General features: G+C 47.9%; 1 protein-coding gene across 1 annotated transcript in view; it reads right to left on the bottom strand.

Annotated features, from left to right (window-relative positions):
- Window positions 1-20,012, bottom strand: part of LOC135057145 (zinc finger protein OZF-like) — a 52,780-nt gene extending 32,768 nt beyond the window's left edge. The window contains exons 1-3 of the mRNA XM_063963042.1: window positions 19,982-20,012; window positions 12,677-12,802; window positions 12,306-12,466 (exon numbers count right to left, since the gene is read on the bottom strand). Of these exons, the coding sequence (XP_063819112.1) occupies window positions 12,306-12,466; window positions 12,677-12,802; window positions 19,982-20,012 (318 nt within the window). The remainder of the gene's footprint in view (window positions 1-12,305; window positions 12,467-12,676; window positions 12,803-19,981) is intronic.
- Window positions 20,013-23,126: the final 3,114 nt, after the last annotated feature.

Below are 23,126 nucleotides of genomic sequence, written 5' to 3'. Positions count from 1 at the left end.
GGCTCTGTCCGGTTCATCTCACACTCACAGACTTACAGGCCATAACAGACTTTGATCTATCAGCAAAGGGTAGAGACGCATGCTAAATAACCTTGCATTGTGTTAAAACCAATTTGTGCTGTTAGATCACGTCTGTTCTGTCTAGTCTAAAGAGGTGCTGATGTAGTCCAAAGGACACAGAAAAAAAAGCAGTTTAAAACCTGTGTGTAAATTTTTGCCGCAAAAAGCGTACACAAAGCGTACAGATTTGCATACTCTCTCACATATTGTTGCCATAGGTTAACAGTCTTTATAGATCTGTGTGAAATCGGATACATTTGTTTGCTATATATATTTGAAAGTGTGTTAAGGGTGTAACTGTAAAACACGAAACGCAGTTCCGGCCTAGTCGTTTAGGTTTATACGGAACAAGTGTGGGTTGTGTTAGTGAGCGATAGTAGTTTTATTGCTCACATTTATTGAAATAGTGTGGTTTATTAAATTGCAGACGCACATTTGTACGCGTGGTACGGAACGTGAGAACAGTGTACAGAAGCGTGCACGTGGCGCAGGGTCACACATCTGTTTACGCAAGGTTACGTAGAAGTTGCGGGCACAAGATATAACCACACGATAGCTGTTCAATTTAAGGTGGGATTACGTTTAATACAATAGCACATAACTATCCGATTTCAAAAGCAGATTAATATAATATTTTGTTTAAACTGTATTACCTCTGGGGTAAAGTAACCAATCAGAGGGAGTGATATTTTCTGTACAGAAAAGAAAAACACTGTGTATCTGAGTGAGTGAAAGTAGGAGTGATTGTATTGAACCTTGAAAATCGGTATACCGTGGGGGACACTGAGTTAGTAGAGGCTCGGTGACGTAAGGCCCGCTACCTTACGTGAATACAGAAACAGAGAAATACGCAAGTCGTGAGGAGACTTGCACAGGAGCGTGATAGGGAATTGTGATAGAATTGTGAATTGAAGTAAAGTTTTTTATTACGCTCCGGCTGAGGAGCGCAGCTTGTGAATTTGACTGCCGCAATCGTAGGATATATAGATAACAAGTATCTATAGGCCGTACGATTGAACCGCACGTCCGTGTGTTCTACACAGCACAACGTGATATTATTGTGTCATATGCACTGTGGAAAAGCATATGCAGACATGATTGTGTAAACAAGGGTTTTTTCGCTGATTACGTCGGGAAATCTCCCTGGTAGAAGTCCACTGGAAAGGGTGAGCAATAGTTATTGAAGTTTTCTGTTTTTCACCCTACAAAAATTCCAGTGGAAAGATACCGAAAAGGAATTTTTTGCTGCCTCTCTCAGGAAAATATTCCAACAGAACCTCCACCGAAAGAATTACGGTGCTGTAAGGTCTGATAGGAGCCCTAAGTTGGGTACATCACGATCCACTATCGACAGTGTATCGTAGTACTGGCCAGTATGGGCGAGAGCGGGTGAAGAGCGCTCAGAGAACTTTCACTGTCTGCTTGCATTGTGTATTTTGGTGTTTGTGGTAGAGGACCCACAATGGGAGCCAGTTGCTCAAGTGAGAGACGTTCAGCAGCCAGGGTTAATGCTGGAGAGCTATGGCCAAGAGGGTCAGCTCAGTTTATAATGCGTGGGAAATATGGTCCACACACAGAGGATTATTGCAATGAATGGGTACGTATGACTGCTGAAGATAGGGTATCATTCCCTAGGGTGGGTAGCTTTGAATTAGAGGTATTACAGAGCATAAGGATTAGAATATGTCTGATCAAATCTAGAAAACAGAGGATCAGACATACCGATTGTTTAAACCTGTGGCAGCAAGAGGGGGAGGTGCAAAGGGAACTGGCTCACACAGCAAGTTCCAAACCTAGCGGGAAAGCAATTGCGAGCGCACCACCACCACCATATGTCGATGGGGAGAAATTGGCTACAACCAATGGTGCATTGGTAAAGGATAGCAAATTGATTAATCAATGTGTTAACCCTAACCCTTACCAGTTGTATCCCGTTTTTAATTTTTCCCGAGGTTGTGAGAAGGATGACGAGCCCAGCACGATATCGGCACTCACTTTAGCAGCTACCATACAGGATACCCAGGTGGGCACAGCCCAACCACCAAGAGTAGTAGCGATGCCCCCTAGTGGAAGGGTGAGTGAGGTTGTGTCCACCGGTAAGTACGGTACCATACATTATGCAGACAAAATAGAATCAAACAAAAATGATGTGGTTGAGTTAAATCCAGTCAGGGTGATTGCAGTGCCCAATGGGAGAACTGATAATCAGGGAGTAACTCCCTTCAGTAACATTGCAATGCATTGTCCTTGGTCCCGATCAGAACTGAGATCAATTATGTCAGAATTCCCCGATCCCAGAAAAGATCTAGTCGGATGCCCGAAATGCATTAAAGAATTGGGCAATGCCCATGAGCCCACAAATAAGGATTGGTGAACAGTGCTAGGAGCGACTTTACCCTCAAACACTGACATCCCAAAATGTATAACCGATTGTAAATTAGATGTAGAAGTGCCTCTCACTGATGAGCACAACCAGGGGAATGTAAAGCAAATCAGCCTGCAATTAGGAGTGTATTTCCCCACTGTTGTTAAATGGAACAACATTTTCTCCATAAGACAGAAGGACAGTAATATAGCATCCGAGTATTTCCATAGAGCACTGCAGGAAATAGCTAGATACACTGGGATAGAGGATATTAAGGAGAATGCCAACCACAGGGAGGTAGCTGTCTGTGTTAATGGATGGATTAAAGGAGGCACTGAGGACGAGGGTGCAAACCTCTCTGCCAAATTGGAGAGGTATCTCGGTGGCAGCGCAACGAGAGTCCGCTATCGAGCATGATCGTAACATCAGTAAACACAGGGAGTCGCAAGGGGATAAACTGATGACGGTAAGTATACAGGCTCTTACAGGATAGCCTCATCAGCCTATACCCCAGAACCCTGATGATTGGAAAAGGACGGTAACATGTTTTAATTGCAGGAGGGAAGGGCACGTAGCCAGGGATTGTAGGAGTAATGGGACACCTACTAAAAATAAACCCCCTAGACCTGAATACGAACTACACTACAATACACATAATCCCTTCTATGTGTTCCCTGGTCCCAACTATGTGTATTGTAGCGTGGTTCGTATTCAGGTCTAGGGGGTTTATTTTTAGTATGTGCCGCATACAGGTGAAACAAGGAGGTACCCACCCAGGAGGGAATGCCAGGTCCCCGAAAACTCAGTTATCCCCCACACATATTGCAGCTGCCAATGCCCTGCGGAAGCGTCCCACTACACAATAGAGATTAGGCCACACCTGTAGTCTGCAGCCAGTGAAATTGATTGCTAGTCTTGGTAGTGAACCTGAGGTCATGGTTGATGTAGCTGGTGTATCATTACCATTTCTTGTAGATACAGGGGCGGCCAGATCAGTGTTAAATTCCACCACAGGTGTAAAAACCATGGGTTAAACGATTTCGGCTATGGGAGTAATGGGAAAGGTGCAGCAATAACCTTTGAGTAGACCTGCAGAGATTACGATAGGGCCCTTGCAAACCAAACATTCTTTTCTGCTGGCTGCATCGGCTCCGACTAATCTACTAGGCAGAGACCTATTGTGTAAAATGCGGTGTGTCATATATTGTACCCCTGAGGGTGTGTTCTTAGATATCCCTGAGAACCATGCTCAAGAGGTGTAAGATATATTAGACACCCCTCAAAGGCTAATGTTACTTTCCACCGTTATAGACAAGTGTCCATCGAAGCCTCAGTAGCAGTACAGGTAAAAGATGGTAGGATAGCTCCAAAAATCCCCCAGTATCCTCTGAAACCAGAGGTGGAATTAGGAGTATACCCCGTCATAGAACGGCTGCTACAGCAGTGCATCCTAGTCAGGACGTCCAGCACAGCCAATAGTCCCATCTTCCCTGTGAAAAAGAGTGGGGGGAGGGGTTACAGGCTAGTGCAGGATCTAAGGGGGATAAACAAGATAGCTGAGAGTCAATTCCCCGTAGTGCCCAATCCAACTGTCATCCTAATGCAGATTCCCTCAACCTCCAAGTTCTTCACTGTCATTGATCTCTGTTCTGATTTCTTTTCTGTCCCTCTGCACCCTGACAGCCAATACCTCTTTGCCTTCACTTACAGGGGAGTACAGTACACCTGGACTCGTCTCCCCCAAGGTTTCATTGACAGCCCAAGTATTTTCTCACAGGCCTTACGTGAATGTTTACAATCTTTTCAACCTCAGAGTGTGTCGGTGCTAATAACGAGTTTTATGGTAAGAACTTACCTTTGTTGAAACTCTTTCTGCGAGATACACCGGGCTCCACAAGGATAGACATAGGTGTGTAGAGTAGGATCTTGATCCGAGGCACCAACAGGCTGAAAAGCTTTGACTGTTCCTAGAATGCATAGCGCCGCCTCCTCTATAACCCCTGCACAGGAGCTCAGTTTTTAGTTAACCAGCCCAATGCAGTAGCAGGAAAAGAGACGACAACGGTTAGTAGCCACATACACCACACTCTCACGACAGGAGAAGTGTTAGCGGCTAATGCCATACCAACCCAAAGAAGCTAAGTGCATCAGGGTGGGCGCCCTGTGGAGCCCACTGTACCTCGCAGAAAGTGCATCAGGGTGGGCGCCCTGTGGAGCCCAGTGTACCTCGCAGAAAGAGTTTTAACAAAGGTAAGTTCTTACCATAAATCTCATTTTCTGCTGCGGGGTACACTGGGCTCCACAAGGATAGACATTGGGGATGTCCTAAAGCAGTTCCTTATGGGAGGGGACGCACTGTAGCGGGCACAAAAACCCTGCGTCCAAAGGAAGCATCCTGGGTATTGGCAGTATCGAAGGCATAGAACCTTATGAACGTGTTCACTGAGGACCACGTAGCCGCCTTGCACAATTGTTCAAAGGTTGCACCACGGCGGGCCGCTCAAGAAGGTCCCACAGACTGAGTAGAATGGGCCGTAATGTGAGCATGAGCTGATAGACCAGCCCTCACATAAGCATGTGCAATCACCATTCTAATCCATCTGGCCAAAGTTTGCTTGTGAGCAGGCCAGCCCCGTTTGTGAAATCCAAACAACACAAAGGGAGAATCAGATTTCCTAATAGAAGCAGTTCTCTTCACATAGATACGGAGAGCCCAAACCACATCCAAAGACCGCTCTTTGGGAGACAGATCAGAAAAACAAGTGTCGGAACCACAATCTTCTGGTAAAGGTGGAACGAAGAAACCACCTTAGGCAAATATCCGGGACAAGTCCTAAGAACCGCCCGGTCACGGTGAAATATCAGATATGGGGAACTACAAGACAAGGCACCCAAATCCGACACTCTTCTAGCTGAAGCAATAGCCAGCAGAAACACCACCTTAAGGGAAAGCCTCTTAAGATCAGCTGAACCAAGAGGTTCAAACGGAGACTCTTGTAGCGCCTCCAAAACCACCGACACAAGGATAGACATTGTCATCTGTTCCTGGAGTCCTGACCGAGCACCTTTTAACATCCAGTGGTGTTCGTGAGTCGCGGCATAGCCGTGTGTTGCGGCTTGACCGCTTACTATTTATTATTTGTTATTTGTGTTTCGGAGCTTTTTGCGGAGGATTCCGCTCCCACAGATCCACTCTGGTATCCAGCGGTGCTGGGTAGGAGTAACGGACTAGTGGATTTTGGTTGTTCTTTTCCCTGGCGGTTGTCCGCACATACTTCTGGTTTTGTTAGTTAGCTTGTAGCCCCTGGCCTGGTTGTTTAGTCAGAGGGCCCCTTGTTATCACCCTGTCTCAGATTTCCCTTTGTCTCCCATTAAGACCTGAGGGGGCATCGGAGTTGGGCAGACATAATCCGCCCTTCAAACGCGGCTGCCATGGGCTCAAGCAACCATAGTCTCGCAGGGGATTTCTGACAACACGGGCGAGACAACGGAGTTAGGGCGCCAGGGGCTACTAGGCTTTCCTGCTCCCGTAACCAGCATTCCCCTCCAGTACTCTGACCATTGCCATGAGATCTCCTCCGGTCAGGAATACTGGAATCATAACAACGGCAGCGTCTGAAACTGATAGTGACAGTTCTGTACCACAAACCTGAGGTACCCTTGGTGAGAAGGGTAAATTGGGACATGGAGGTAAGCATCCTTGATGTCCAAAGACACCATATAATCCCCTTCTTCCAGGTTCGCAATCACCGCTCTGAGTGACTCCATCTTGAATTTGAACCTTTTTATGTAAGTGTTCAAGGATTTTAGATTTAAAATAGGTCTCACCGAGCCGTCCGGCTTCGGTACCACAAACAGCGTGGAATAATACCCCTTTCCCTGTTGCAGGAGGGGCACCTTGATTATCACCTGCTGGGAATACAGCTTGTGAATGGCTTCCAATACCGCCTCCCTGTCGGAGGGAGACGCCGGTAAAGCAGACTGTAGGAAAAGGCGAGGGGGAGACGTCTCGAATTCCAATTTGTACCCCTGAGATACCACCTGAAGGATCCAGGGATCCACCTGTGAGTGAGCCCACTGCACGCTGAAATTCTTGAGACGGGCCCCCACCGTGCCTGAGTCCGCTAGTAAAGCCCCAGCGTCATGCTGAGGACTTGGCAGAAACGGGAGAGGGCTTCTGTTCCTGGGAACTGGCTGTTTGCTGCAGCCTTTTTCCTCTCCCTCTGCCACGGGGCAGAAATGAGGAGCCTTTTGCCCGCTTGCCGTTATGGGGCCGAAAGGACTGCGCCTGATAATACGGCATCTTCTTATGTTGAGAGGCTACCTGGGGTAAAAATGTGGATTTCCCAGCAGTTACCGTGGCCACCAGGTCTGATAGACCTACCCCAAATAACTCCTCCCCTTTATAAGGCAATACTTCAATATGGCTTTTGGAATCCGCATCACCTGACCACTGCCGCGTCCATAACCCTCTTCTGGCAGAAATGGACAGCGCACTTACTCTTGATGCCAGTCGGCAAATATCCCTCTGTGCATCACGCATATATAAAAATGCATCTTTTAAATGCTCTATAGTCAGTAATATACTGTCCCTATCTAGGGTATCAATATTTTCAGTCAGGGAATCCGACCAAGCCACCCCAGCACTGCACATCCAGGCTGAGGCGATTGCTGGTCGCAGTATAACACCCGTGTGAGTGTATATACATTTTAGGATATTCTCCTGCTTTCTGTCAGCAGGTTCCTTAAGGGCGGCCGTATCAGGAGACGGTAGTGCCACCTGTTTAGACAAACGTGTGAGCGCTTTATCCACCCTAGGGGGTGTTTCCCAACGTGCCCTATCCTCTGGCGGGAAGGGGTATGATGCTAATAACCTTTTAGGAATTATCAGTTTTTTATCGGGGGAAACCCACGCTTCATCACACACTTCATTTAATTCCTCAGATGCAGGAAAAACTACAGGCAGTTTTTTCTCACCAAACATAATACCCTTTTTAGTGGTACTTGTATTATCAGAAATATGTAAAACATTTCCCATAGCCTCAATCATGTAACGTGTGGCCCTACTGGAAGTCACATTCGTCTCTTCATCGTCGACACTGGAGTCAGTATCCGCGACGGCGTCTGTATCTGCCATCTGAGGTAACGGGCGTTTTAGAGCCCCTGATGGCTTTTGAGACGCCTGGACAGGCACAAGCTGAGTAGCCGGCTGTCTCATGTCATCAACCGTCTTTTGTAAAGAGCTGACACTGTCACGTAATTCCTTCCATAAGCTCAGCCACTCAGGTGTCGACTCCCTAGGGGGTGACATCTCCATTACAGGCAATTGCTCCGCCTCCACACCATTTTCCTCCTCATACATGTCGACACAATCGTACCGACACACAGCACACACACAGGGAATGCTCTGATAGAGGACAGGACCCCACTAGCCCTTTGGGGAGACAGAGGGAGAGTATGCCACCACACACCAGAGCGCTATATATATATACAGGGATAACCTTATAGAAGTTTTTCCCCTTATAGCTGCTGTTTATGTTAATACTGCGCCTAATTAGTGCCCCCCTCTCTTGTTTTACCCTTTTCTGTAGTGCAGGACTGCAGGGGAGAGTCAGGGAGACGTCCTTCCAGCGGAGCTGTGAGGGAAAATGGCGCCAGTGTGCTGAGGAGATAGGCTCCGCCCCCTTCTCGGCTGACTTTTCTCCCGCTTTTTGCTGTATTCTGGCAGGGGTTAAAATACATCCATATAGCCCTGGGGGTTATATGTGATGTATTTTCGCCAGCCAAGGTGTTTTTATTGCTGCTCAGGGCGCCCCCCCCAGCGCCCTGCACCCTCAGTGACCGGAGTGTGAAGTGTGCCTGAGGAGCAATGGCGCACAGCTGCAGTGCTGTGCGCTACCTTGGTGAAGACTGATGTCTTCTGCCGCCGATTTTCCCGGACCTCTTCTTGCTTCTGGCTCTGTAAGGGGGCCGGCGGCGCGGCTCTGGGACCGGACTCCGAGGCTGGGCCTGTGTTCGGTCCCTCTGGAGCTAATGGTGTCCAGTAGCCAAGAAGCCCAAGCTGGCTGCAAGCAGGCAGGTTCGCTTCTTCTCCCCTTAGTCCCTCGATGCAGTGAGCCTGTTGCCAGCAGGTCTCACTGAAAATAAAAAACCTAAAACTAAACTTTTTCTAAGAAACTCAGGAGAGCCTCCTAGAATGCACCCTTCTCGGCCGGGCACAAAAATCTAACAGAGTCTTGGAGGAGGGTCATAGGGGGAGGAGCCAGTGCACACCAGGTAGTCCTAAAGCTTTACTTTTGTGCCCAGTCTCCTGCGGAGCCGCTATTCCCCATGGTCCTTACGGAGTTCCCAGCATCCACTAGGACGTCAGAGAAACTTGTTTAAACACATTCTGACGCTTGAACCTATCAGGTTTCTTAGGAGTCAGTCAGTGACAGCAGTGGATTGTGAGGAGATAAGAGCTCGCTTAGAGGCCCCCTTGGGCTTAGGCGAGCGAGGGTCAGACTTTTTAGTAGTCAGGGACTGGTTCAACTTCTTCAACTGAGCAGACAAATTGTCCACCCACGGTGGATTAGCTGCAGGGACCACATACGGTTGCACTGGCATAGGGGGTCCCATAGGGGGTGTTAATTAACTAGCATATGCAGAAGCATGGAAAAAGCAGCCCACGGTGGGTCATTATGGACCTCCGTTGCCACAGTCCCACTGGGGGGCAAGGAGCCCCTAGAACCAGAACCCACAACTGCTATATTCTCCTCATATGGATCTGTGGCTTCAGCAACACGGGCAGTGTGTTCCGCCCCAGAACCGTTACCCTCAGAACAGACATGATATAACTTGCAGTATCAGGTAACACAGTTCAATTGGCAGCAGCACAATACCTCTTACCCAAACCCCTGCGCAGTGTAGTCAGCACAAGCAGAGATTAAGGAGAGATATGGTGACTAAATCACAGAGAAAAATACGTATTAAAGTATATCTTGTGAATATCCTATATAATTATAAAACCGGACGCACCACACAGCAAGCTAATGCACACACATATAGTCACAGTTAAACAATACAGAGGTTATTACTGACAATAATACTGCACTGGACTAGCTTATATAGCTATATAGTCTATAGATATAACACTGCACAATAAGAACTGGATGTATATCACAGGGTAATTGTACTAGAAAACCCTGACTAAATGCACTCTTTCTTAACTATCACTGTCTAAAAAAGGCAGGTGGAATACTTAAGTGTCATGTAAAGTCACAGCGCCGACAACCAGGCGGCTTTACACAGGAGGATTTGCCCAAGCAGTCCCAGGAACAGTGAGCTGAGAGAAATTGCGCCCAGACACTGACAGGTAGTGAGGAAAAGACAGAGATGCAGCTGCAGGGCTGGAACACTTGCTGGAAATGGCGCCCTGGGGCTGGGGGAGGGGCTCCAGGTATAAGCCTTATCCCCCTGCTGGCAAAACCACTGGGTACTGTGCGCTACTATTAAAATGGTTTAAAGAGAAAACCTGACCTGCACCCATGCCCTGGTGATCTAGTGGGATCGCCTGTACTGCCACAGTGTCCACCGCCAGCGCGCGTGGCCCGCCTCCCACTGAACGCGCCGGATCGCAATAAAGTACGGGTCCCGCAAGCGGGACCCACTCACCACCTCCCGAAGCACGGCCACGCGATCCCAGAGAGCCCCCGTCGTGTGTGCCTGACCATGGAAGAAAACCGGAGCCTCCTGCTGTAGTTACCCGGCAACCAGGGCTCGGGAGTGTACAGGGCCGCTGGGGAGAGCTGGAGCTGCAGCAGTGAATGTCACAAGACATTTACACACTGCTGCTGCCCTTGAAGTCTTCACTTTTCTTCTAAAAAGCTTTTCTTAGGGCTGCCTGGAGCAGCCCCTCTGTTATGTGCCTGCTATCTGCGGCACCAACTACAAAACTGAGCTCCTGTGCAGGGAGGCGGGGTTATAGAGGAGGCGGCGCTATGCATTCTGGGAACAGTCAAAGCTTTTCAGGCTGTTGGTGCCTCGGATCAAGATCCTACTCTACACCCCTATGTCTATCCTTGTGGAGCCCAGTGTACCCCGCAGCAGAAATATGAATTATAAGAAAAAATTATTATCTATTCATACTTGGGTTCGAACTTAGAGACCCATTGTCTTATTCTCTAGTAGACAGGTTATTAGTCTGTTGTGCTATGGAAGCGTCCACTATGAGACATGTCTTTTTCCCACTATAATATTTGACATGTGCTAATGATTAAATACTGATATCTTTCTTGTTCCGATGTGATGCCATTTTTTATCATGTCATTACTATTATTATTATTTTTGTTTACTTTCTATTAAATTATTATTGTCTGCAGCATTAAACAATTAGACCACACCTGTTGATTCAGGTGTTGAAAATAAGATGTGGACACTGATTGGTTGAAGACCAGTTAAATACTGGGGTCTCTACCTGCCCTTACAAACCTTCTGAAGAAACCGTCCACACATGAGCGCAGATATATATTTTTTTATGTAATGTGAAAATGTTTTATTAAATGCTTAAATACAACGCTCTTTGATTGGCTTGTTTCAGCTTAATTGTGTGTATATATATATATATATCTTATTTCAGTACACTAGAGTATCGACTGGCAGCTGTGAGCAATATTATAAGTGACCTTATATTATAGTCAACCATTTTGAGTGATATATTTCTTGTGCGCCTGAATTCTTTTATATATATTTCCAGAACCTTGTCTGGCGACAGATACAGTCTTTGACTGTGAGTATCGAGGAGTGCCCCCAGGTCTACCATGCTTTGAGATGGAACCAGGGAGGACTTTTTCCAATTTATCAGCCAACCGTGAGCCTGTAGGAAGGTTTCCGTCAGTTCGAGATGACTGAGTAGAACTTCCTGTGAGTTCGACAGAATCAGCAAGTCGTCCAGGTAAGGAAGAATCCGTACACCCTGGCAACTGAGATGAGCTGTCATAACGGCCATGACCTTGATAAAGATGTGAGGAGCCGTATCCAGTCCAAACGGCAGAGCCTAGAATTGGTCATGTAGGTTGCAAACCGCAGGAACTGCTGATGCGAAGTGGCAATAGGAAAATGCAGATACGCATCCTGTTTATCCAGGGTAACCATGTAGTCCCCAGGTTCCATGGCCAGAACTATTGAACGCAAAGTTTCCATGCGAAATTTGGAGACTCTCACAAACTTGTTCAAAGATTTGAGGTTGAGAATAGGCCGGTGTGACTCGTTGGGTTTTGGAACCAGAAACAGTCGAGTAGTAACCTCTGCCCCTTTGAGACTGAGGAACCGGCACGATCACTCCCAAGTAAAGGAGAGAACTGACCGCAGTTTGTAAGATTTGTGCCTTTATCGGGTCCGATGGTAGGCCCGTGGTGAAATACTGGTGAGGGGGAGTCAATTGAACAAGGCAGCGTACCCATGAGAGACAACTTCTAGTACCAAAGCATCTGAAGTGGTCGTGTGCCAAGCCTGAGCGAAGTGCAGAAGTCGGCCTCCCACCCTGGGGTCTTCTAGGGGAAGGCCTGTCCAGTCAGGCCATAGGTTTTTGCGTCAGGCTGGCAGGTCGCCCAGGGCTGTTTGGCCTTGGAGGATTTGGAAGGACGAGATTGTCTAGGGAATGACTGTCCCTTAGCCTTTCCTTGTGGATGAAAGGACCGAAAAGTAGTACTTTTAGCCTTCTGAGCACGGCCTCCGCTAAGAAAGTCACAATTTTGTTTAGTTCTTCCCTAAAAATGAATATCCCCCATGAAGGGGAGAATTTCCAAGATTTTCTTGAAATCTAGTTCCACCTTCCAAGGTCTTAACCACAGGATATGGCGTGCCAGAATGGATGTACCAGACGCCTTGGCGGCCAACACACCAGCCTCAGCTGATGCTTCCTGAATGTAATAAGAAGCAGTTTTAATGAGTTCTGACCTTCCTCAGAGATATCCGCATGCAGCTCTTCCTCAAGTGCCTGTACCCAGGCTTCTATAGCCTTAGCAGGCAAGGAAGCAGCTATAGTGGGCCTATGTATGGCCTCTGTAAGGGAATAAATAGATTTCAGGCAACCCTCAATACGTTTATTTGTTGGTTCCCTCAGGGATGTAACAGTGGTAACAGGCAGGGTGGCTGACACCACCAGACGGGTGACATTAGAGTACACCAAAGGTGTATTTTCCTATTTGCTACATATATCTGCTGGCAGAGGATAACAAGCTAAAGCCCGTTTAGAAACAGGGAACTTCTTACCAGGAGTGGTCCAGGATTCCAGTCTAATGTCCAATAAATGATCAGAATGCTGCAATTCAGTTTTAAACACCTTCTGCTTCTTACACATATCAGTTTTCTTAGCCACTGTAGTGGGTTCCTCCTTGTCTGCGAGTTGAAGAATATAGCATCCACAAGGGCAGAGACATCTACTAACAGTGGAGCATTCTCTTCTGCACCACATGAGTCAGATAGAGCCATATACTCCCCCCTCCTCTTCAGATGAGACATCAGAGAGGATTGTGGATTGCGAGGATGAGGTAGACTGCTTAGAGTGACCAGAGACACGTTTATGTCCTGTTGGAGCCTTATGTCTTGTCAGGGACTGATTTAGTTGCTGTAGCTGATTAGACAAGTTTTCCGCCCACAGCGGGTCCACAATAGGTACTACATTAGGGGGTAAAGCCACAAGTGGACCCATAGGGGGTGCGAGGCGTTCTACCAGAGTACCCAACAGTGTGGAAAAGGCTGCCCATGGAGGCTCCTGCGTGGGGGAAGGAGCCGCAGACTGACTGGGAGATAATAAAAAGCACAGAGACCATCATGTAACATATCTTCCTCAGCTACACCGGCTGAGCAACCTCTGCAGGAGATTAACACAGGAGCTACAGCCTGTTTGTCTCCCTTTTTGTTAGACATGCTAGCAACACAAAGTGGACGTACCAGTACAATATATGCAAAGTAATTAGTGTAGGGTATTATGTGACTGAAACACAGATATAATATTCATATATAGATATATTCTGTGAAATATAACCCAAACAGCACCGAAGCCCAGGCTATTAAATAACAGTGATAATAGGATTTTAATACCTACCGGTAAATCCTTTTCTCTTAGTCCGTAGAGGATGCTGGGATCACATCAAGAACCATGGGGTATAGACGGGATCCGCAGGAGACTTGGGCACTTTAAGACTTTCAATGGGTGCGAACTGGCTCCTCCCTCTATGCCCCTCCTCCAGACTCCAGTTAAAGGAACTGTTCCCAGGGAGACGGACATTTAGAGGAAAAGGATTTATTGTTAAACCAAGGTGAGATACACACCAGCTCACACCACCAAACATGCCGTACAACATGGCATTCAACATAACGCAAGTCAACGGCATGAACAACGTCAGCAACAGGCTGACTAAAAAACGTAACACAACATGTGTTGAAACGTAACAAAAAACTGCAGATACAGTCGGACTGGGACGGGCGCCCAGCATTCTCTATGAACTAAGAGAAAAGGATTTACCGGTAGGTATTAAAATCCTATTTTCTCATACGTCCTAGAGGATGCTGGGGTCACATAAAAAACCATGGGGTTATACCAAAGCTCTAGAACGGGCGGGAGAGTGCGGATGACTCTGTAGCACCGATTGACCAAACATGAGGTCCTCATCAGCCAGGGTATCAACTTGTAGAACTTCGCAAAGGTGTTTGAACCCGACCAAGTAGCCGCTCGGCAAAGTTGTAATGCAGAGACCACCGGGCAGCCCCCCAGGACGAGCCCACCTTTCTGGTATAATGGGCTTTCACCGATTTCGGTAACGGCAATCCAGCCGTAGAATGAGCATGCTGAATCATATGACAGATCCAGCGCGCAAATCTGCTTGGAAGCAGGATCCTCAATCTTGTTGGGAGCATACAGGACAAACAGAGCCTTCGTTTTCCTAAACTGAGCCGTTCTGGCAACATAAATTTTCAAAGCTCTGACTACATCAAGAAACTTTGATTCCAGCAAGGCGTCAGTAGCCACTGGCACCACAATAGGTTGGTTCAAGTGGAACGACGAAACAACTTTCGTCAGAAATTGCTGACGAGTCCTCAACATTGCTCTATCATTATGGAAGATCAAATAAGGGCTCTTGTGAGACAAGGCCGCTAATTCAGACACCCGCCTTGCGTATGCCAAGGCCAACAGCATGACCACTTACCAAGTGAGGAATTTCAACTCTACCTTCTGTAAAGGTTCAAACCAATGAGATTGAAGGAATTGTAACACCACGTTAAAATCACACTGTGCCACTGGGGGCACAAAGGGAGGTTGGATGTGCAACACGCCTTTCACGAAAGTCTGAACTCCTGGAAGGGAGGCCAATTGTTTTTGGAAGAAAACCGATAAGGCTGAAATTTGTACTTTAATTGAGCCCAACTTTAGGCCCGCATCCACACCAGCTCGTAGAAAATGGAGAAAACGTCCTAACTGAAATTCTTCCGTAGGAGCCTTCCTGGATTCACACCAGGACACGTATTTTCTCCAAATACGGTGGTAATGTTTAGACGTTACTCCTATTCTGGCCTGAATAAGAGTGGGGATGACTTCCTTGGGAATACCCTTTCGGGCTAGGATCCGGCGTTCAACCGCCAAGCCGTCAAACGCACGGTCGGGCTAGGATCCAGCGTTCAACCGCCAAGCCGTCAAACGCAAGGTAAGTCTTGGAACACGCACGGCCCCTGCTGTAACAGATCCTCCCTCAGAGGAAGAGGCCAGGGATCTCCTATGAGTAATTCCTGAAGATCTGGATACCAAGCCCTCCTTGGCCAGTCGGGAACAATGAGGATCGCTTGAACCTTTGTTCGTCTTATGATCTTTATCACTTTTGGAACGAGTGGAAGCGGAGGAAACACATACACCGACTGAAACACCCATGGTGTCATCAGGGCGTCCACTGCTATTGCTTGAGGGTCTCTCGACCTGGAACAATATCTACAAAGTTTCTTGTTGAGGCGAGACGAGATCATGTCTCTTTGAGAAATTCCCCAAAGACTTATCACTTCTGCAAAGACCTCTTGATGAAGACCACACTCTCCTGGATGGAGATCGTGTCTGCTGAGGAAGTCTGCTTCCCAGTTGTCCACTCCTGGAATGAAGATCCCTGACAGAGCGCTTGTATGCCTTTCCACCCAGCGGAGAACCTTTGTGGCCTCTGCCATTGCCGTTCTGCTCTTTGTTCCGCCCTGGCGGTTTATGTATGCTACTGCTGTTATGTTGTCCGACTGAATCAAGACGGCCCGATCGCGAAGATGATGTTCCGCTTGCAGAAGGCCGTTGTAAATGGCCCTTAACTCCAGAACGTTTATGTGTAGACAAATTTCTTGGTTTGACCATCCTCCCTGGAAGCTTTCCCCCTGTGTGACCGCTCCCCAGCCTCGGAGACTCGCATTCGTGGTCACTAGGATCCAGTCCTGGATCCCGAACCTGCGTCCCTCTAGGAGGTGAGAGCTGTGCAGCCACCACAGGAGTGAGATTCTGCTCTTGGAAGACAGGATTATCCTTCGGTGCATGTGCAGATGGGACCCGGACCACTTGTCCAAGAGGTCCCACTGAAACACTCTGGCATGGAATCTGCCAAACTGAATGGCCCCATAGGCCGCCACCATCTTCCTCAGCAACCGAGTGCATTGATGGATCGATACTCTTGCTGGTTTCAGAATTTGTTTGACCAGGTTCTGAATTTCCAGAGCCATTTCCACTGGAAGAAAAACTGTCTGTAATTCTGTGTCCAGAATCATTCCCAAAACCGACAGCAATCTCGTTGGAACCAACTGTGATTTTGGCAAGTTTAGGAGCCAACCATGTTGCTGCAGAATTGTCAGGGAGAGCGTAATGTCTGCAGTAATTGGTCCCTGGATCTCGCCTTTATCAGGAGATCGTCCAAGTATGGGATAATTGTGACTCCTTGTTTGCGCAGGAGAACCATCATTTCGGCCATTACTTTGGTGAAAACCCTCGGAGCCGTGGACAGACCAAACGGCAACGTCTGAAATTGGTAATGACAATCCTGAACTGCAAACTTCAGGTAAGCCTGATGTGGAGGATAAATGGGAACATGTAAGTAGGCATCCTTCATGTCTACCGACATCATAAAATACCCATCCTCCAGACTGGAGATCACTGCCCAGAGAGATTCCATCTTGAATTTTCTCAGGTAGAAATTGTGGGATTTGAGGTTCAGGATTGGTCTGACTGAGCCGTCTGGCTTCGGTAGCACGAACAGGCTCGACTAAAAGCCTTCTCCCTGTTGCGACGGGGGAACCCTGACAATAACTTGATTGTGACACAATTTTTGTATTGCGGCGCATACCACCTGCCTGTCCGGAATAGAAGCTGGCAAGGCCGATTTGAAAAATCGGCGAGGGGGAACGTCTTAAAACTCCAGTTTGTACCCCTGGGACACTATTTCTAAAACCCATGGGTCCAGGGCCGAACAAGCCTAGAACTGACTGAAGAGCCTGAGACGTGCCCCCACCGGTACGGACTCCCGCAGAGGAGCCCCAGCGTCATGTGGTGGATTTGGCAGAAGTCGGGGAGGACTTCTGCTCCTGGGAACCGGCCACAGCTGGTGATTGTTTACCTTTTCCCTTTCCTCTAGAAGCAGGGAAGGAAGACCCTCGGCCTTTTCTGTATTTATTGGGCCAAAAGGACTGCATCTGATAGTGGTGTGCTTTCTTTTGAGGTGCAGGCACATAAGGTAAAAATTATGACTTACCCGCGGTAGCCGTAGATACCAAGTCAGCGAGGCCATCACCAAACAATACACCACCTTTATATGGTAGAGACTCCATAGTTTTCTTAGAGTCAGCATCAGCATTCCATTGATGAATCCACAATGCTCTTCTAGCTGAGACTGCCATGGCAATGGCCCTTGATCCCAAGAGGCCAATATCACTCGCAGCTTCCTTTAGGTAGACTGCAGCGTCCCTGATATAACCTAGTGTCAAAAGAACTCTATCCCTATCCAGGGTATCTATTTCAGATGACAAGTTATCTGCCCATCTTTCGATAGCACTACTCACCCACGCAGACGCAATGGCTGGTCTGAGTAGTGTACCTGTGGTGATATAAATGGATTTCAATGTATTTTCCTGCCTACGATCCGCAGGATCCTTTAGGGCTGCCGTGTCAGGGGACGGAAGAGCCACCTCAGTGATATGAATACGTCTTTTATTGCGACAATCATGTACTGAATGCTCTTTGCCAGTTTAGGATCTAATCTGGCATCACTGTAGTCGACACTTCAGTCAGTGTCCGTGTCGGTATCCGTGTCTGCCAGCTGGGCAAATTAACGTTTTTGTGACCCAGAGGGGGTGTGGACTCTACGGATTTCTTCCATGCCACTCAGATTTATCCAATCTCTTATTTATCAGAGCCACATTTGCATCCACCCAATCAGGTGTCAGCGGTGCCGACAGGGTCACTCCCACAGCCGTTTGTGTCCCTAACATAGTCTCCTCCTGGGAAGAGCACTCCGCCTCAGACATACCGACACACGTGCACCCAACACACCCAGACACACTGGGCCTATAGGGGACAGACCCACAGTAAAGCCTGTCAGAGAGACACAGAGGGAGTTATTGCCAGCTCACACCCCAGCGCTCAATCCGGTCTGAAACACCACAGAAAATGCCCCAGACCTGCAGCGCTTTTATAATGTACATATAATGCACCAAAATAATTGTGACCCCCCCCCCCACACACACGTTTTACACCCTGATACTTATGCAGCAGTATGAGGAAGGACCAGCGTCTCTGCAGCCTTGTGTAGAGAAAATGGCGTTGGGTTGTGTGCTGTGAGGGCTAAGCTCCGCCCCCGTATTGGCGCGCTTCAGACCCGTTCTTTTCAAATACATTTTTATACTGGCGGGGGTCCGGACAGTGCCCTGGCACTATGATGCTCTTGCCAGTTACTTATAGAGGTCAAATATGCTGTACAGGGCGCCCCTCCCGCGCCCTGCACCCTGTAGTGGCGCTGTGTGTGGGAGCATGGCACCCAGCGTGCGAGCGCTGCGGTACCTCAGAAGCCGTCACTGAAGTCTTCTTTTCTTCTTCTACTCACCTGTCTTCTGACTTCTGGCTCTGCAAAGGGGGTGACGGCGGGCTCTGGGAACGAGCATCTAGGTGTACCTAGCGATCAGACTGTCAGGAGCTAATGGTGTCCTGTAGCCAAAGAAGCAGAGCCTTTAAACTCACAAAAGTAGGTCTGACTTCTCTCCCGTAAGTCCCACGAAGCAGGGAGACTGTTGCCAGCAGTCTCCCTGAAAATAAAAAACCTAACATAAGTCTTTTTGAGAGAAACTCAGTAGAGATCGTCAGAGTGCAACCAGTCTCACTGGGCACAGATTCTAAACTGGAGTTTGGAGGAGGGGCATAGAGGGAGGAGCCAGTTCACACCCTTTGAAAGTCTTACAGTGCCCATGTCTCCTGCAGATCCCGTCTATACCCCATGGTTCTTGATGTGACCCCAGCATCCTCTAGGACGTATGAGAAATTCTGTGAAATATAACCCAAACAGCACCGAAGCCCAGGGTATGAAATAACAGTGATAGATATCTGAGATACACTGAAAGCAGACAGCAGAAAAATGCACAAAGTCATACACAAGGCAGAATATTATACAATAATACTGCAATGGACCCTTATATCAACTACTCAGCCCTGAGGCAGGTAGGATAATTAAGAAACGTGTACAATATAACTGCAGATCACACTTATATCAACTACACAGCCTTATGAGACAGGTAGAATAATTAAGTTATGTAAAACCTGGCTTGTTCAGGCATTTTTACAAAGAGACATAGCCCAGCAATCACGGAGACCTGCTTGTTGCCTTGCTGTAAGATGGCTGCCTGGGCTCTGTGAGGGAAGAGAGAGTGAGGCAGCTCAAGGGCGGGAAATCTGCAGTAGACGGCGCCCAGAGGCGGGGGAGGGGCTACAGGTCAAAGCTTCCCCCCCCTATGCTGGTCTTCAACCTCATGTACTGTGGGCCTTACAAAAGTGGCGTTAAAACACTGGACCAGTGCCCACTTGCACTGGTGGTCTAGTGCGGTCCCTGCTCGCAGCAGTGTCCAGAGGACCACGATTTAGCAGCAGGTCCTGCAAGGAGAACCCTCTTACATGCCCCCCTTGGGTCGGCCATGCAGTCCTAGGTCCATAAACGTAGCGGTGCCAGAGATGTGGATGTCCCCGCCGCAAGTACCCATCTCAGAGGTTGTCCCCAGCAGGAATAAGATGAAAAATGATAAATCTTTTACGGCTGCAATAGCAGCCCTCTGGTCAGTGCACCTGCTTTACTGCAGGCACCAACTTAAAACTAAGTTGCCTGTGCCTGGAGGCGGGGTTATAGAGGAGGGAAGCCGCGCAGCTGAAAAATTTAACTGTTTGGTGCCCGGATTCCTGATCCACCGCTTCACCCCATTGTTTCCCTGTGGAAACCTTATGTACCCTGCTGAAGATATTAGGGTGTGCATCCCATATCACCCCCCTCCCCCCTTCCTCAGGACTGTGATTACGCCTCCTCTTACCCAGTGACGTGGAGACCCGGCCATTCTCCATCATCGCCTTCTGTCACCGGCCTCTGTGTCCGTCTGAGTTACTGGTTCTAATCCTTTCTGCTGTCCGGCACCTGAGGAATATATCAGATGTGTAGATCAGGAGATGATACGTGACTGCAATATACTGTTACATACAGGAGTACTGACATCCAGTTTACACTGTACATGTAATTCCTGCCGCTTATTATAGTAATAGCCCTGACGTGGGGCTCTGTTACCTGTGTCTGGAGTAGATGAATAGGGTGACACTGGTGCAGTGCTCATACCATCCACTTGGCTACATGCCCCTAATTACTCCTTGAGTACTCATCATATATTGCTGTATGACTGTGTATTATTACCTGATATTAGATATAGGCAGATGTGTGCCATTAGGTTCCTGTAAGATAGGGGGTAGGATACCGCTACGGGTCCCTGTAAGATAGCGGGTAGGATAGCACTACGGGTCCCTGTAAGATAGCTGGTAGGATAGCACTACGGGTCCCTGTAAGATAGCGGGTAGGATATCGCTATGGGACCATGTAAGATATTGGGTAGGATAGCACTACGGGTCCCTGTAAGATAGTGGGTAGGATATCGCTATGGGTCCCTGTATGATAGCGGATAGGATATCGATATGGGTTCCTGTAAGATGGTCGGTAGGATAGCACTGCGGGTCCCTGTAAGATAGCGGGTAGGATAGCGCTACGGGTCCCTGTAAGATAGCGGGTAGGATAGCACTGCGGGTCCCTGTAAGATAGCGGCTATGATAGCACTGCGGGTCCCTGTAAGATAGTGGGCAGGATAGCACTGCGGGTCCCTGTAAGATAGCGGGTAGGATAGCGCTACGGTTCCTGTATGATAGCGGATAGGATAGCACTACGGGTCCCTGTAAGATAGTGGCTAGGATATCGCTGCGGGTCCCTGTATTGCAGCATTGTTTATTGGTTATCGCTCGTCACCCATCACTTCACTGACCCATCTCTGATACCGTCTGTCCCAATCACAACCGCTATTACAGGTTGCAGGCGCTAAATAAACAGCTCAGGCACAGGCAATGTATACCTACAGGTACTTACCTTAAGCTGAAACTTCTACTGCCTGGTTGTTTTCTGTGTCACCAGTGCGGTATGTTGTTACCCAGATTCACTGGTGAGCTGCAAGTGTGACTGTGATGCTGCTGGGGCTGTGATGTGATGCAGCCACTTCCGTAATCTCCTCTCACTGTACGGTCCCCTCTCCCCTATATAATAATACCAAATATCAGTGTGTTTCCCGGGAGCTGTGTTATTCCCCCTCATATATCACTGTACGGTCCCCTCTCCCCTATATAATAATACCACATATCAGTGTGTGCCGGGGGCTGTGTTATTCCCCTCATATATCACTGTACGGTCCCCTCTCCCCTATATAATAATACCACATATCAGTGTGTGCCGGGAGCTGTGTTATCCCTCTCATATATCACTGTACGGTCCCCTCTCCACTATATAATAATACCACATATCAGTGTGTGCCGGGGGCTGTGTTATTCCCCTCATATATCACTGTATGGTCCCCTCTCCCCTATATAATAATACCACATATCAGTGTGTGCCGGGGGCTGTGTTATTCCCCTCATATATCACTGTACGGTCCCCTCTCCCCTATATAATAATACCACATAACAGTGTGTGCCGGGAGCTGTGTTATTCCCCCTCATATATCACTGTACGATCCCCTCTCCCCTATATAATAATACCACGTATCAGTGTGTGCAGGGGGCTGTGTTATTCCCCTCATATATCACTGTACAGTCCCCTCTCCCCTATATAATAATAACACCACATATCAGTGTGTGCCGGGAGCTGTGTTATTCCCCCTCATATATCACTGTACGGTCCCCTCTCCCCTATATAATAATACCACATATCAGTGTGTGCCAGGGTCTGTGTTATTCCCCCTCATATATCACTGTACGGTCCCCTCTCCCCTATATAATAATAATACCACATATCAGTGTGTGCCGGGGGCTGTGTTATTCCCCTCATATATCACTGTATGGTCCCCTCTCCCCTATATAATAATACCACATACCAGTGTGTGCCGGGGGCTGTGTTATTCCCCTCATATATCACTGTACAGTCCCCTCTCCCCTATATAATAATACCACATAACAGTGTGTGCCGGGAGCTGTGTTATTCCCCCTCATATATCACTGTACGGCCCCTCTCCCCTATATAATAATACCACATACAAGTGTGTGCCGGGTGCTATGTTATTCCCCTCATATATCACTGTACGGTCCCCTCTCCCCTATATAATACCACATATCAGTGTGTGCTGGGGGCTGTGTTATTCCCCTCATATATCACTGTACGGTCCCCTCTCCTGTATATAATAATACCACATATCAGTGTGTGCCGAGAGATGTGTTATTCCCCTTCATATATCACTGTACGGTCCCCTCTCCCCTATATAATAATACCACATAACAGTGTCTGCCGGGAGCTGTGTTATTCCCCCTCATATATCACTGTACGGTCCCCTCTCCCCTATATAATAATACCACATACCAGTGTGTGCCGGGTGCTGTGTTATTCCCCTCATATATCACTGTACGGTCCCCTCTACCCTATATAATAATACCACATACCAGTGTGTGCCGGGTGCTGTGTTATTCCCCTCATATATCACTGTACGGTCCCCTCTCCCCTATATAATAATACCACATACCAGTGTGTGCCGGGTGCTGTGTTATTCCCCTCATATATCACTGTACGGTCCCCTCTCCCCTATATAATAATACCACATATCAGTGTGTGCTGAGAGCTGTGTTATTCCCCCTCATATATCACTGTACAGTCCCCTCTCCCCTATATAATAATAATACCACATATCAGTGTGTGCTGGGAGCTGTGTTATTCCCCTCATATATCACTGTACTGTCCCCTCTCCCCTATATAATAATACCACATACCAGTGTGTGCCGGGAGCTGTGTTATTCCCCTCATAAATCACTGAACGGTCCCCTCTCCACTATATAATAATACCACATATCAGTGTGTGCTGAGAGCTGTGTTATTCCCCCTCATATATCACTGTACGGTCCCCTCTCCCCTATATAATAATAATACCACATATCAGTGTGTGCTGG

The sequence above is a fragment of the Pseudophryne corroboree genome, chromosome 3, assembly GCF_028390025.1.
Source record: "Pseudophryne corroboree isolate aPseCor3 chromosome 3, aPseCor3.hap2, whole genome shotgun sequence".
NCBI classification, from domain to species: Eukaryota; Metazoa; Chordata; class Amphibia; order Anura; family Myobatrachidae; genus Pseudophryne; species Pseudophryne corroboree.
This window is presented reverse-complemented; position numbering and strand designations above follow the sequence as displayed.